The sequence below is a fragment of the Aotus nancymaae genome, unplaced genomic scaffold, assembly GCF_030222135.1.
Source record: "Aotus nancymaae isolate 86718 unplaced genomic scaffold, 86718_ANA_hifiasm-v0.15.2.pri h1tg000029l, whole genome shotgun sequence".
Lineage (NCBI taxonomy): Eukaryota > Metazoa > Chordata > Mammalia > Primates > Aotidae > Aotus > Aotus nancymaae.
In genome coordinates, this window is record NW_026988442.1 from 8,166,653 (window position 1) to 8,182,524 (window position 15,872).

The following is a 15,872-nucleotide window of genomic DNA, read 5'->3' on the forward strand; positions in this document are numbered from 1 at the left end:
CTCGTAGCTATTCAAGTCAAACAGAAGTTTTGCATTCCACACCGATTTGCCATGAGTAAACCTTTTTGACTTACGCTGACATTTCCCTCCGTTGGTAGGATCACCATAGAAGCCAGATATGCAGGTCTCACAGTGCTTGCCAGTGGTCAGGTTCTCACACTTCTCACAGATGCTCTGATTGATGCATTTACTGTGGCCATTGCATTGGCAAGCTAGAAGAAAAAGAGTTTCCAGGGGTCTGTCCCATAGAACTGCACGGAGTAAGTTCACTAAGATTTATCTACAACTGTCTCTGTAGTTAAGTCATCTTTGATAAATCACCAAAACTGGCTCACTAAAAACTAATTTGAGAAATAAGATAAAAATATCAAAAATGAGCTAGTCCAGGAAAATTGAAATGTATCACAGCAAGGTGAAAGCCCATAGTGATATTAAAAAATGTTTGTTGTTATTTATTGTAAAAAATAATGTATGCTCATGATAATATATTTAAAAAACAGAAGAATGGGGAAAGATCGTATACAATCCAACCACCTAAAGACCACTGTTCACATTTGATATCTTTTCTTCTGGTATTTTTCTATATAGTATTACACAATTATGTGCATATTAATATTCACTTTTCTCTTTTAACTTAGATGACAATTATTTTACCACATTAATTATAAACAAAACTTTAAATGGCAGAATGATTTTGATGAATCTTAACAGTTATTTAACCATTCCCTTATGTTATAATGTTTAGTTTGCTTTATATTTTTCATTATTAGAAAAATAACCATCTTTACAGATAAACATTTCCACAAGTGGGATTACTAAGACTCCTAATGGACATAAGACTGTACAGCTAGAAAGGTATGTGAAGCTTGGACCTCTGAGGACTGCTCAGGACAGGTGCACAGGCTGTACACTATAGAAAGCTGGGGGGAATGGGATGGGGGAGACATTTACATAGTGCACAACCTGTACCACTGTAAGCAAAACCTGATTCTTCAGATCTGCCTTGGTAGATCAATGTGATGTAGTTTTTCACCATCTTGGAAACCTTCCATAGCCTTGTACTTGTTTTGTTTATATATCTGTTAGTATTTGAGTGTTTGAAAGAAAACTCAGCTGGGTGCAGTGGCTCATGCCTGTAATCCCAGCACTTTGGGAGGCCAAGGTGGATGGATCGCCTGAGGTCAGGAGTCCGAGAGCAGCCTGACCAACATGGTGAAACCCCGTCACTACTAAAAATACAAAAAATGAGCCAGGGATAGTGGCAGGTGCCTGTAATCCCAGTAGCTCGGGAGGCTGAGGCAGGAGAACCCCCTGAACCCGGGAGGCAGAGGTTGCAGTGAGCCAAGAAAGCGCCATTGCACTCTAGCCTGGGCAAAAAGAATGAAACTCCATCTCAGAAAAAGGAAGAAAGAAAAAAAAGAAAAGAGAAAGAAAGAAAACTCAAGGCAATGTGCCAGCTATCTTTAGGTGGCCCTACCACCTAAGGCTGGGAGGCACTTAGCACACCCAGGAACATGCTAAATGCAGCCAGGCACCCGGGTCCATTGCTCCATCCTTCTTCCAATAAGGGAGGAGCACAAACCAGTCAACAACGGTCCGAGTGGACCAGAGCTCGAGTGTCCTGAGGTGGCATGCTAGTCTTCCAGGACATCATACCATACCTTCACAACAGCTCAGCAGACCCAACCACTAGCCAGTATTGACAGATCTACACATTTAGTTATTAATACAAATTAACCTTGAGGATTAATCAGTACAAGGAAATTCTCAATCTCCAAATACCACCAGGATAAATATGCACAGCAACAAATCCTGAAGGAAGGGTTAATGCAAGAAATATGAGAATGAAAAATATGAATTTTAGTACATTCAACAAGGCTTAAATTATTGCATACACAATATAAAAGAGCAAGCAATTAAAAAAAACTCACAATATTTAGAGCCCTTGCAAAATGTAAAAGAATAAATAAAACCAAATAAGAGAAAAAAAATCTTTAGCAGGTTAAATAGGAGACTGTATATTAAGCTAAGAGCAACCTGCAAGAAAATACTACGAACTGTATGTTAACAAATTTGATTACTGAGATGAAATAGACAAATTCCAGAAAAACACAGATTAATAAAACTGACTCACTCTGAAAAAGAAAATCTAAATAGATCTATAACAACATATTAATCATTAAAAATTTTCCCACAAAGAAAAAGCCCAGGCCCATTTGATTTCACTGGTGAATTCTATCAACATCTAAAGGAGAATTAATGATAATCCTCAACAAACTCTTCCAGTAAACAGAGGAGGAGGAATATGTTCCAACCTACTCTAACAGGCCAGTACTACCCTGCTATGAAAGCCAGACAGTAATTACAAAAGAAGAAAACCACAAACTTATATCCCCCTCATGAATATAGACACAAAATCCCCAACTAGCAAATAGAATCCAACAGCAGATTAAAAACAAGTATACATTACATCATAACCAAATGGGCTTTATCTGAGGAATGCAAAACTGGCTTAACATTCTTAATTAATGCAATACATAGTATTAATAAAATAAAGAACAAAAACTGCATGATCCTCTAAATAGACACAGAAAAAGTGTTTGACAAAATCCAGTACTCATTCATTATACAAACCCTCAAAAAACTAGAATAGAAGGAAACCTTCTCAACCCAATAAAGGGCATGTATTAAAACAAATCTAAACCAGTATCATATTTAATAAAGACTGAATTATTTTCCCCTAAAAAAGGAACAAGACGATGTACACTGAAAACTATAAAACAATGCTAAAAGAAAGTAAAGAGGTAAATAGAAATCCCAGGTTCATAGGCTGAAAGATTTAACTTGTTAAGATGGCAAGGGCCAGGCATGGTGGCTCACACCTATAATCCCAGAACTTTGGGAGGTGGAGGCGGGAGGACTGCTTTGAGCTCAGGAGTTCAAGAGTAGCCTGGGCAACATGACGAAACCCTGTCTCTAAAAAAATACAAAAATTAGCCGTGTGTTGGCTAACCCTATAGTCCCAGCTACTAGAGAGGCCAAGGCTGGAGAATCACTTGAGCCTGGGAAGATAGCACCACTGCACTCCAGCCTGGGTGATAGAGTGAGACCCTGTCTCAACAAACAAACAAACAGGCAATACACCCCAAATTGGTCAACAGACTCAATGCAAACCTTATCAAACCAGTTGGCTTTTTGTTGTTACAGAAAATGGCAAGCTTATCCTAAAATTAATATGGACATGCAAGAAACCCAGAATAGCTATTACAGTCTTGTAAAATAAGAACAAAGGTGGAGGACTTAGACTTCACAATTTCAAAACTTACACGAAACCACAGTTATCAAAACAGTGTAATACAGGCAAAAGGAGAAACACAGGACAACAGCACAGAAATGAAAGCTTGGAAATAAGTTCTCAGATTCACAGTCAACTGATTTGCAACAAATGTTCCAAGAAAATTCAATGATTTAAAAAAAGTCTTTTCAACAAATGGTGCAGGGACCATATCCACAGGCAAAAAGAGAGTTTGGATCCCTACCTCACACCATACACAAAAATTAACTCAAAATGGATCAAGGATCTAATGTAAGACATAAATCTATGAAACTTTTCAAAGAAAATTTAGAAGCAAATCTATGTGATCTTGGTTTACTTGGGCACTTATTTTCCAGATACAATACCAAAAAGCACATGGGATAAAATAAAACACTGATACATGGAACTTAATCAAAACCAAAAACTTTTTATTTCAAAAGGTGTATTAAGAAAGTGAAAAGAAACCCATATAACGGGAGAAAATATTTGTAAATAATATATCCAATAAGGGACTTCAGAATTCATAAGGAATTCTTACAACTCAATAACAAAAAGACAACACAACTGAAAAATGGGCAAAGAATTTGAATAAATATTTCTCCAAAGAAGATATATAAAAGGCTAACGAATGAAGTTGATGTTCAGTTTCATTGGTTATCAGGAAAATACAAATCAAAACAACGAGATGCCATTTCTCATCCACTAGAACAGTTTTAATTAAAAAGATGGTCAATAACAAGTGTTGCCAAGAACATGGAAAAATCTGAATCTTCATACGATGTTGGTGAGAACATAAAATGGTGCAGCTACTCTAGAAAACCTTTTATTCTTCGTTTCCATGACCAGCCCTAGGAAACCACTAAACATCTACCTTCTGTCTTTGGACGTTTCATATAAATGGCATCATGCAATGCATAATCTTTTGCACCTAGCTTCTTTTACATAGCATGTTTTTTTAGGGTAATCCACGTCAGAAAATATGTCAGTACTTCATTCCTTTTTTTGCCAAATAATACTACATTGCATGAACGTACAACATTTTGTTCATCCACTAGCCAGCTAATAGGTATTTGGGTTGTTTTCACTTTTGCTTATTATGAATAATGCTGCTTTCAGCATGATGCTATGAGAATGATGCTATGAGCATGAGCATTTATATACAAATTTTTGGATGACATACGTTTTCAATTTTCTTGGGTATGTACCTAGAAGTAAAATTGCTAGGCATATGATAACTCTATATTTAACTTTTTGAGGACCTGCCAACTTGCAGCAATGCATGAGAGTTCCAATTTCTACATATCCTTGCCAATACTTGTTATGACCTGTTTTTTTTTATTATAGCCATCTCAGTGGGTGTAAAATGGTATCTCATTGTGGCTTTGGCTTGCATTTCTCTAATGATGAATGACAGTGAATATCTTTTCATGTGCTTATTGGCAATTTGTATTTCTTCTCTGGACATATGTCTATTTAAATCCTTTACCCATTTCTTAATTGGGTTGTCTTTTTATTGTTGAGTTTTAAGAGTTATGCGTTCTGGACATTAGATTCTTACTAGAAATATAATTTGTAAATATTTGTTCCCATTGTCCAGGTTGTCATTTTACCAGATATATTCTTGATATTAACGGAAAAGCACAGACTTAAATATTTCATTAAAAAGTTAACTCCTAGTAGATTAAAAACAGAATTGTAGATCCCCTAAATCTTAGTATGGAAAAAAGGGAACATGGAAAATTTGATCCAGTTTAGTAGACAAAAAACTGGTTTCTGGTGTTATTTTACATTTTCCTGTTCTATTTCCTTTTCTGAGAATGGTTTTTTTATCTCCAGTAACCACTTTTTCTGTTGGGTTGACATTTAGCTTTTTATTTTTTCCCTGGACAGTGGGAATTTACATATTTTGGATGATCATCAGTTGTTACATACACTGCAGGTATTTTCTCCCCCAGTCTGTCTCTTGCCTTTTTCCTTTGTTTACAGTGGCCTTTCCCTTACAAAGTCCTCACAAAGAGCCCTGTTGTCAATGGCTCTGTCTGACAGGCTCTTAGAGAAGTTCTTGCCCGCTTATCTTGGAGGAGTCTTTGCACCTGCCCAGCCTCTCCCAATTATTCTAGAAGTCCACAGATACATTGCTGAGTGGTCACTTCAAGTCCAAATCATAGGATAATTTCTCAGAATTGGTTTCTTAGGAACCCACCACCACTCCCAGCAGGTCCAGGTCAGGCCTTGGACCAGCTTCTGGTCAATTCCTTCTTATACCAACCATTAAGAGGAAGAGAAAGGGCAAAGAAGAGGGAGCTATATATACACAACACAGCTTTCAAGGTTTTATTCTTCATAAATAAGTAGTGAAACACTTGAATTTGGGTATGCAAGGCATCTTACCTGGACAGTGAATGAAAGACCAGTTGTATCTGCTGTCCTCCAGACACATGCTGGAATTGAGCAGGGGCTGTGGATAGAAATTTCCTGTAGGGGCTTGCGAAGGCATCTTCACTGGTCCTTTATAGGAACCTTCTATGCATTTTCCTTTGCCAGTATTGCTAGGATCAGTACACCAGCCACAGCCTGGTTGCTCCAAGCAATGACTACAGGTACAGTAGCCTGAACAATTTTCAGCTATTAAAAAAAAAAGTTGCAATTGACTATCACAGGTAGATCTGAATTCACTGTATTTAAATTACATTTTTCTTTAACAGACTATTTAACTGGCATGAGTCAAAAATCCTATTCTGTCTTGATTACTTAAAAGAGATAATGAATGAATTTAAAGAGCCCAGTACTTTGCCCAGTACATAACAGAGACTACCCCTCCTCTTCTCTCAATCCCAGGATGCTGAAAGCAAAAGAGACCTTAGAGGTTATATACTGGAAAGTATTTACTTTACAATAATTAGGAAATTCAGATATGGAGATATTACATGGACTGAGCAATATGACACTAACTCTGTGATCTACCCTACATTTATTTACTGTGTCAATGTACCCAATTCTGTATGAAGGGTCTTGTCAGGCAGCAATGTCTTGATGACAATCTCTGGACAGGTTTGAGCAGAGGTCATGTTCAGTTTTGTTTCTAAAGTGTTCAGAGGCTGAGAGCATTGCCCGATGGCAGAGTTGTTGCCTACAAAGAGGGCATGTATGAGTGCTGAGGGCTCCCTTTTTCACTTACGGGGGCAGCTGCTCATCGTATACCACTCCATACACTGGCCAAAAGGGAAGGAGGCCACGTAAGCATTGGAGTCCACACACTGCTTCATGTTGCTGCACCACATGCACTCAGAGCTGCCACTGGTACACTCTCCACACGCTGTCCTCAAGGCACATGGCGTACGGCACTGCTTGGCACTGTGGTTTGCTGGGAATGAAACCCAAGAGAGACACTTAGAGCTCCCAACATGTCTGCTAAGGTCAAAGACTTTTCTTTTTTTGAGACAGAGTCTCGCTCTGTCACCCAGGCTAGAGTGCAGTGGTGTGATCTCAGCTCACTGTAACCTCCGCCTCCCAGGTTCAAGTGATTCTCCTGCCTCAGCCTCTTGAGTAGCTGAGACTACAGGCACATGCTACCATGCCTGGCTACTTTTTTGTATTTTTAGTAGAGACAGGGTTTCACTGTGTTAGCCAGGACAGTCTCGATCTCCTGACCTTGTGACCCCCCCACCTCAGCCTCTCAAAGCACTAGGATTACAGGTGTGAGCCACCGCACCCAGCCAAGACTTTTCAAATGTGGGTGATGATCCATTAGTATACCAGGAAATCAATTAAGTGAAAGACAATAGAAAACAATAAAAGTCATCTGGTACTGTTTAGTCAAGTGCATTTATACACTTGCGGAAAAAATGAATTTTCTTTTTTTTTTTTTTTGAGACAGAGTTTCGCTCTTGTTACTCAGTCTGGAGTGCAATGGCGCAATCTTGGCTCACCGCAACCTCCGCCTCCTGGGTTCAAGCAATTCTCCTGCCTCAGCCTCCCGAGTAGCTGGGACTACAGGTGCGCGCCACCATGCCCAGCTAATTTTTGTATTTTTAGTAGAGATGGGGTTTCACCTTGTTGACTAGGATGGTCTTAATCTCTTGACCTCGTGATCCACCTGCCTCGGCCTCCCAAAGTGCTGGGATTATAGGCGTGAGCCACCGCGCCCAGCCAAAAAATGAATTTTCTTAGAGCATTAAAGACAAAGATGAGGAAACAGTGAATCTTTCCATAAAAGTAGGGCTGTAAGCCCCTTAGAATTTGGGGATGCAGGATGAACTTTAGGGGTTTCACAATCCACTTGAATATGTAAAATCTTATGTTTGCAATTTTGAAGGGAAGAAGGATCCCAGCATTCATTAAATTCACCAAAGTATTCAGAATTCCAATAGCCTGCTGGGCAGCTCCCCTAGAGAAGTTTAGAAATCATATTTTAAGGTGACTTCTACAATGGTATGAATTCTCTTCTACAGCTCTGTATTCCTCAGACAAATTAAAGTATTTTCCCAAAACTGGACACAATGTAAATGGAGTCGAGCCTCCCAAAATAACCCACAATTCCACCAACTGCTTGTGAGTCCCTCTGCAGGAGGAGGAGGTTCATTTTGGGTTGTTTACATGCTGCAGCGGCTACCCCAGCCTGCCTCTAGTTAGCCAAAATGTAGCCCAGAGACACTGAACGCTGTGAAACTATTCCAAGTGTCTGTCTGCTCAGTACTCTCCCACAGCTCTAAAGCAGTTCTGGGTTGCTTCCAACCTCGGTCACAGAACTGCTCTCATCATTTTTCTCCCTGTTGACACTATCTTTCTAAACACTGTCCCTGTAGTGAATTGCTTGCTTTACTAATCTTTTCTTTTTATTTTCCTTTTTTTATTTTTTCTTCCACAGCATTTTTCTGCCAACACCAATAAATTTGCCTTTCAGGGCAATTCTCAATACTTTTTCTGGTCAATAAACCTATCAATCTCATTGTTTAATAATTAGAGTATTAGTTTCTTTGAGTAGTGTTAGTTATTTTTGGTTTTGCTTATAATTAAAACTATTCAGAGTCCCAGAATATTTCCTTCCACTTCTGAAATCTGGGTTATACTCCGTTTTGCATGATTGAAATGAATACTTCATCTGTTACCTGACTACTTTCACACATCTCAACAATGACCTATGACTCCTATGGTTTCTCTCACGATAAACTCTGAATAGCACCTAATTCACCCGTGAACTTACCAGGCCTTTCACAGACGCTACCATTGAGTGGGTTGATGCAGGTTGCAGCCTTCAATCCCCGAATATTGGGTTCTGATAAAATTCCACAGAATCCAGCATCACTGGGCTCAGATGGCATCCACTGCAGTAAACTATTTGTAAATGGAGACATATCTTCCCAGCACCAGTAGGACACATTGATCTTCCGAAGGCCAACCCATGGGGTTAAGGTGAGCTTGGACTAAAGGCAAAAGACACACAACTATGAATACAACTGACATCTTTTTTACTTACTTATTTTAATTCTGGAGATGGAGTCTTGCCATGTTGCCCTGGCTGGTCTCAAACTCCTGAGTTCAAGCAATCCTCCTACCTCGGCCTCCCAAAGTGTTGAGAATACAGGCATGAGCCACCATGCATGGCCTGAATACAACCAACATCTTGACCAAAACAAGCTTCTAGATAAAAACCAGCAAGTATACCCCACAGACACAGGAAAACCTCTCTATCCCTTGACTCAGCCATGGTAGATTAGGATAGATCATCACTTCAATATAGTCATTTTATAAAGGATAAACATGTAGCTCAGAGAAGATAATACATCAAAAAATTCACAGAAATTATAGCAAAGCAATAATCAAGTTCTGAAATGTCAATATCCTATGACAAATGCTATGAGGCTATCCCCAAACACAGGCCGAGGATCCCTAATCCGAAATCCAAAACCCTCCAAAATCTAAAACTTTTGAGTGCCAACATGATGCTGAAGGAAAATGTTCATCAGAACACTTTGGATTTCCAGATTAAGGATGCTGAACTGGTTAGTATAATGAAAATATTCGAAAATTCAAAACACTCCTTGTCCCAAGCATTTTAGATAAGGGATATTCAACTTATACCACATTTGCTTTATCCATTCAACCACCCTGGCACTGGATTTTATAGGGAATTAATAGGACAGTGACACCTGGGAAAATCTGTCTTCTGCTTTTCTGAAATTTCCTTCTCATTGCAATTTTTAAAAAGTTTTAAAAATCAAAATATAAAGTTTAGCCCAGAAATGATAAGTATTCCTAATTTTGGTAGTTATAAAACAAAAGATATACTGTATCTCCCCCACTCTTTGTTTTCTTTTGAGACAGGGTCTTGCTCTGTTTCCTGTGCTGGAGTGCAATGACATGATCATGGCTCACTGCAGCCTCAAACCCCTGGACTCAAGCAACCCTCTTGCCTCAGCCTCCCAAGTAGCTAGAACTACAGGCATGTGCCACCATACCCGGCTAATTTTTTTAAAAAGCTTTTTGTAGAGATGGGGTCTCTCTATGTTGCCCAGGCTAGTCTTGAACTCCTGGGCTCAAGCAATCCTCCTGCCTTGGCCTTCCGAAGTGCTGGCATTATAGGCATAAGCCACCACACCTGGCCTATGTCCATTTTTGAGAGGAAAACATATACATGCCTAATAGGAGACCTAAAAAAAATAGTTCCAAAAGAAAGAAAGAAAATTAAAAATAATTTTTAAAGGCCCTTCAATAATTTTTTTGTCTTCATGATAAAATCCAAATCCATTATTATTGTAGCCACAGCCTCTCAGGGACTGGCCTTGGTCCCTTCTTGAGGCCCAATTATAACAATCCCATCCCATCCAGCCTGCAGCCAGCCACACAAATTTACCTGCAGCTCACTCAAAGAGCCATTCCCTTAATCATCTCCCTCTACATCTCACACGTTGGGGCACTAATTAATGCACAGGAAGCTGTTCCCTCTTTGACATCCTAATTCACTCCTTCTCACCTTCAGGTGTCACCTTCTTACAGCTTCCTACCAGCCAGTAACTGTCCTAAAGGCTAGGCTGGGTGCCCTTGCCTTTTTTTCCATAAAAATCTGGGCTGTACTGACTGGGTACATCTAGCTGTGGAAGGACATTACACTTCAGTTGTCGCTCATCTGTCAGTCTTGTCATTAAGACTGTGAATTTCTGTTTCATAAATGTGGTCACAGCAGATTAGAATACCAGGAAACATTTAGAGTTAGAATAACCTAAGGAAGAGAGAAAAAGGTACTAGAAGTATATCTGTGGCCACTGGTTGAACCTTTCTAGCTTCTGTGGACTCAAGAGTCATTGTTAGAGATGCCAGGATAATGAGCAAAGCTGGACACCAATCATTTTCTGAGAGAGTGAATGACTATAGGAAAGGTCAGCTGCCAGCCGAGGATGGAATGCTGAAAGAGACCCACATTTGGAGGTGGGAAAAGAAACAACAGAGACAGTCTCCAATGGAGATTCTGAAATCTGAAAAAGCTATCAAAATATTATGAAATACCAAGTGTGTTCACCGTAGCCTGAGGTAAACACACTAAGAATGCATCAACAATGTTTAAATGTCCATACCCTATTCCATACCCTATCAAAGTCACACTGAAGAATGGGACTAATTGGAGAAAAGTAAATACAGAGAACCTCCTACCAGTCTCAGAATGGCCCTATAGGCAGCACACGAAGGCCAACGCAGCCAAGACCCAGGCCACATTTCTATACCTTCACATGAAGAAGGCTGTACCCAAGGAAGTGTGTCCTCAACTCCTCCCTGCTTGACAAGAACATTTACACTAAACATTTCTGTACCACAGCTGACACTGCTAAAGGAGCTTTGTTCTTTGAGTCTACTTAACTGAGGGTAGGATCACAGTTTATGACTCCGGACTAAAAATGTCAAAATGTGATCATGGAATATCGACTATAAGCCGCCTGAGAGCACCAGGTGGACAGGAAGAGAACCTGAGCCTTTCTGAGCTCAGAAACTCTTGACACGAAGGTGCCCTCTTGTTCTGAGATGGCTGAGCTATTAAAAACCCAAGGAGATGCACATTTCTTAGTGGTAATTATACAGTATTATGCACTATTATAATACCTTAACTCCAAGGAACTCAGGTGGCTTAATCCAACCTAGCTAATTAGCAGTGACCTCTCCCTTCTCCCCTAGCAGAATTGAGGTAAAGCAGGTATGAAATCTCTACTGATGTTACCAGAGTATGTGCACATATACATGTTAGAATTCATCCCCTATATAATTATTCACAGATCTTATATATACAAAGTATTAAAAACTTCCAGATAAACAAGGCATTAGAGGAAAAGACTCTGACAGCGCAGCCCCACAGTCCCTCAGGCTGCATTTGCCAGCATCTTCCTCTTGCCGAGCACATCACGCATGTCCACAGCCTTCCACATGCAAGCTGCAGTCATGCCACTGGTAGAAAGGTGAATATCAGAAAACTTAAAATTTGAGGATTTTAACTCACCATGCTCTGAGATGACTGCATTATTCGCAGTTGTTTAAGAACAAATTCTACTTTCTTCTGGGTTGTAAGAGAAGCCAAAAAGGCATTGTGGTTCCTACAGAATAATTTAGCATTGTCATAATTCTCCTTGGCAGTAGTAATTTTCAAACATGAGTTTCCAACCAAATGCCAGCCAATGCCACAGATATTTTCTTTCATTAAGGGGAGAAGAGAAAAAAAGAAAGTTTTAGAAATCAGACAAAACTACTATATTATTAGTTCAAATTATTGAATACCAAAATGGCCTTTCTAATTTAAATTCCAGGTACTTCATTAGGATGTGGGAGCCTCTGACACATTATTAAGGACCAAATGCAGAATAAAAGAATTTAAAAATGTTTACTGGTCATATCTCCTGGATCGTAAAAAGCACTGAGGTCACTTCTCCTATATCTTAGAGGAAAACACCAGTTTGGTGCCAGTATTAGACTGGTATACCTCCTTCTGAAGAAAAATTAGAAAACTAAAATCCTAAGTGAAGAGCAGACAAATGAATATGCATACTAGAAGGCTCAGGTAAAAACTGCAAGAATGGAAATGAATTGAGGAATTAATAAATCTATAGTCTCCAAAAGCTGCACTGTTTTCATATCATTAGGTGGAAGGTACAATCAAGTGTACAAAGCATCCCAAAAGCGAAGTAAGATGTCCTTTTTGGGACACAACCCAAGTGATATGGCTATAGCATACAAGGCAAGCTTGTAATCTGCCACCTGTGATCATCCTGAACCCACACAATGTACTGCACAGAAGCTATGAATGCTTCCTGGAAGACAGTGAAAGAACAAAGCAACTTCACCAGAAACAAAGTACCTTGGAGACATCAACAACGCTCATTAACAGTAACAGTCACTGAGATAAATGAAAGGTAGCATGGGAAAGAGATTATTTAGGAACAGACAAAGACTTGCTCCTCACAGTGTAGCACTGTCGACTAGATGAAATGCACACTCTCGGCCCCACCCCATGCTTGCACCAGAATATGCCTTTTAGCAAGATTCCCAGGTGTTTTCCTATACATTAAAGTTTAAGACACACCGAGATAAAGAAAAAGAGTCCCATTCTACAAGCTGAATCAAAAACTTCCAAGGGACATTCAAAAAGGGCTTAGTTCAAGCCAACTTCCCTGAACATGGTCAGATGTTGTGCAGAGTCAAGGAAGTTCCCCTTCCTGGATCATCCCGGTTGAACAAATATATCACAGTGGTTTGGTCATGGCTGGCTGGTCTCAGGCCCTGAACTCATTATCCTGAACCTCAGAAGTAGCATATGTTGAGGTTTTCAGGGCTGGAGATCACCCCAAGAAGGTGCTACTGACGGAAGTATCTATCCTGTCCTTCTCAGAGGAGGCCCATAAGTAGGTGCCAACAATCAAATCCCCGTGGTTAATAAGAAGTACTCTCCATAAAGTGCTCAGCAGACTGGCTGCTGAGACACTGTTTTCTAGTCCCAGGTTATCGAAGGTGGATGAGGAAGAGGCAAGGAGCCAACTCAGTGATACAAAACCAAGCTGTCACTCAATTCTCCAGAGCAGTGAAGGATGTTTCACTTTATTTCAAAGGACAATAGGAGCAAATACTTAACTACATTTTAGTTAAAAACAAAAAACCTCATCATACTGGTGTGGGGATGAATGGACAGAATTAGCTTTTCCCCTTTGCTAAATTCAACCTAGGCTGCACATTGTTGGGGAAAGTGGGGTGAAGTCTTGGACCCACACACACCAAGATGATCCTGCAAGGCCTACCAGGCAGGGCAATGCACTCCTGATTCCGGGGCTCCCACTGGCAGTTCTGGTCCAGGGCACAGCTCCTGCAGCTGGTCTTCTTGTTACAGTAGTACATGGGGTTATCCTTGGGGCAATTCTCATACCTGGAAATGGAGATCTAGAACACAGTGGACAAAAGCTTTTCTCTTGTATCCACAGAGAGAACTTATGATGAGGACCAATAGGATACTATAGACAACAAAATCTAATTGAGGAAGCAAACCGCAAATAAATAGAGAGAGAGATAAATAAATAAGTAAGCAAATAAGATGCAGCAGCTCTGCAGTAGGAACAGTGCAATGGAATGTTCTGCTTAAGGACATGTTTTTAACTGGCAAGGAAGCAGCCCACTCTTTTAAATACCATACCTCAACCTGGTCATCTGTAAAACGGGAATGTTGAACTTGCTATTTTCAAATGCTCCCTTCAAAAGTCTGAAAGTTTTCTATTTTAAGAACTACATGAGACTGACAGAAAAAGTCTTGAAAGTTGTCAAAAACTATAAAAGCCTGGGTCATCTTATAACTTCAATTAAAAAATCTATATAGGATGAGCAGTGAAGTTATGCCAAAACAAGATATAAGACAAGGAGATTTTGCAGTCTGTCATTTCGACAGTTCAATATGGGCCGCTATATCTCTGACTCACTCTCAGTCTCAAGCCCTAACTTGCTACCAAAACCTAGCACTGGTAAAGTGAGGTCACTATTAGATGCCACAAACCGAGGATCCAGTACTTAGTCACGGCCATGCCCAGGGACAACAGCCTTACCTTCTTCTAAAACACAACACACAAATCCCCCCCAGGGCTAGTAGGACCCTTGGAATTAAGATGTATAGAGCATCTCTTCCTAAAGGAAAACCTCAGGGACAATAAAATCCAAATCTAAACCTATTTGAAAAATAACTCTGAGCCATTATTTATATCATATACACTATAAAAGCTAAACCTATGACAAATCAGGATTTTTCTGAAATCGTCAAGAAACAGTCTCTGACCTGGCCTTCCGTGCAGCTGTGGTTCCTAGGGACACAATGGTCATTGCACCAGTGGCAGTCATTGGTGTTGGCTGTGCAGCTGTAACAATCCGTGTGCTGGTCACATCTGTCATGGTCAAGAGCTATAAAGAAAAGAAAATCTCATCAACTTGTACAGCTTCAGTTGAGCACAATCAGAGACTGAAGTTAAAAAAAATTTTAACAATCGTTAAGAAGTAAAATGAAGAGTGAAATTGGCAGGAAAATATATTTGGTATGTTCTGGTTAAAATAATATTTAGAAATAGACAATCTAAAGAAATAGTTTTGTACCCAAAAAAAGAAGTACACAGAAAGTAAAAAACAAGAATAGGTTAATTTAACAACTATAAGATATAATGAAAGTAAATTCTGGTTCTTTGAATATTTTTCTTTCCAAAAAAATAAAAAATCAATTAGTAATATAATGAACATCAAAACAGCCCAGGAGCCAAAATATTGTAGGAGACCAAGTCATTCCTCCTAGTTATAAATGCAAGGCTAATTTGGGCACAGGAATGAAAGCTGCTTCTATCCATCATAACTCTCAAGTTAACTGCAACACCAATTCTACTAATAAGAAATGCAGCCAACATACTTTAAATTAATTGGTGTAAATAAATATCTTATAGAGAAAACATTCTTACTTTTAAAGAATTTTCTGGCAATGCACAGTAGCTCACACCTGTAATCCCAACACTTTGGGAGGCCGTGGTGGGCAGATCACCTGAGGTCAGGAGTTCAAGACCAGCCTGGCCAACATGGTGAAACTCCTGTTTCTATTAAAAATACAAAAATTAGCTGGGTTTGGTGGCAGGTGACTGTAATCTCAGCTATTCAGGGATTACAGGCTGAGGCACGAGAATCACTTGAACCTGGGAGGCAGAGGTTATAGTGAGCTGAGATTGCACTGCTGTACTCCAGCCTGAGCAACAGAGTGAGACTCTGTCTCAAAATAAAATAAAATAGAACTTTTTTATACATCACTTCACTGTATTGTATTGTTCTCTATGTCTCAGCAATATAGGACAGGAAGCAAAGCAGGCAGAAGGAAGAAACCAGCTTGGAAACCATGAGGGGAGGTTCTAGAAGAGGGATCACTACCCATCCTCAGTAACTGTCTGTCTTGATATGTATCCAACTAGAGAAGCTAGACAAAAATACTCTGCAAGGAAAGCAGCTCTCCTTCTCTCCACCAAAAAATTTACTTCAACATGGCTTTTCTGGGCTGACTCTCCTAATTTCATCCTTA

General features: G+C 39.7%; 1 protein-coding gene across 3 annotated transcripts in view; it reads right to left on the reverse strand.

The window, feature by feature from the left end:
* Positions 1-15,872, reverse strand: part of ATRN (attractin) — a 166,963-nt gene that overhangs the window by 63,855 nt on the left and 87,236 nt on the right. For all 3 annotated transcript variants that reach the window (XM_064382272.1, XM_064382274.1, XM_064382273.1), the window contains exons 13-19: positions 14,604-14,725; positions 13,585-13,723; positions 11,799-11,989; positions 8,520-8,739; positions 6,495-6,680; positions 5,708-5,941; positions 75-212 (exon numbers count right to left, since the gene is read on the reverse strand). In XM_064382272.1, coding sequence (XP_064238342.1) covers positions 75-212; positions 5,708-5,941; positions 6,495-6,680; positions 8,520-8,739; positions 11,799-11,989; positions 13,585-13,723; positions 14,604-14,725 — 1,230 coding nt within the window. The remainder of the gene's footprint in view (positions 1-74; positions 213-5,707; positions 5,942-6,494; positions 6,681-8,519; positions 8,740-11,798; positions 11,990-13,584; positions 13,724-14,603; positions 14,726-15,872) is intronic.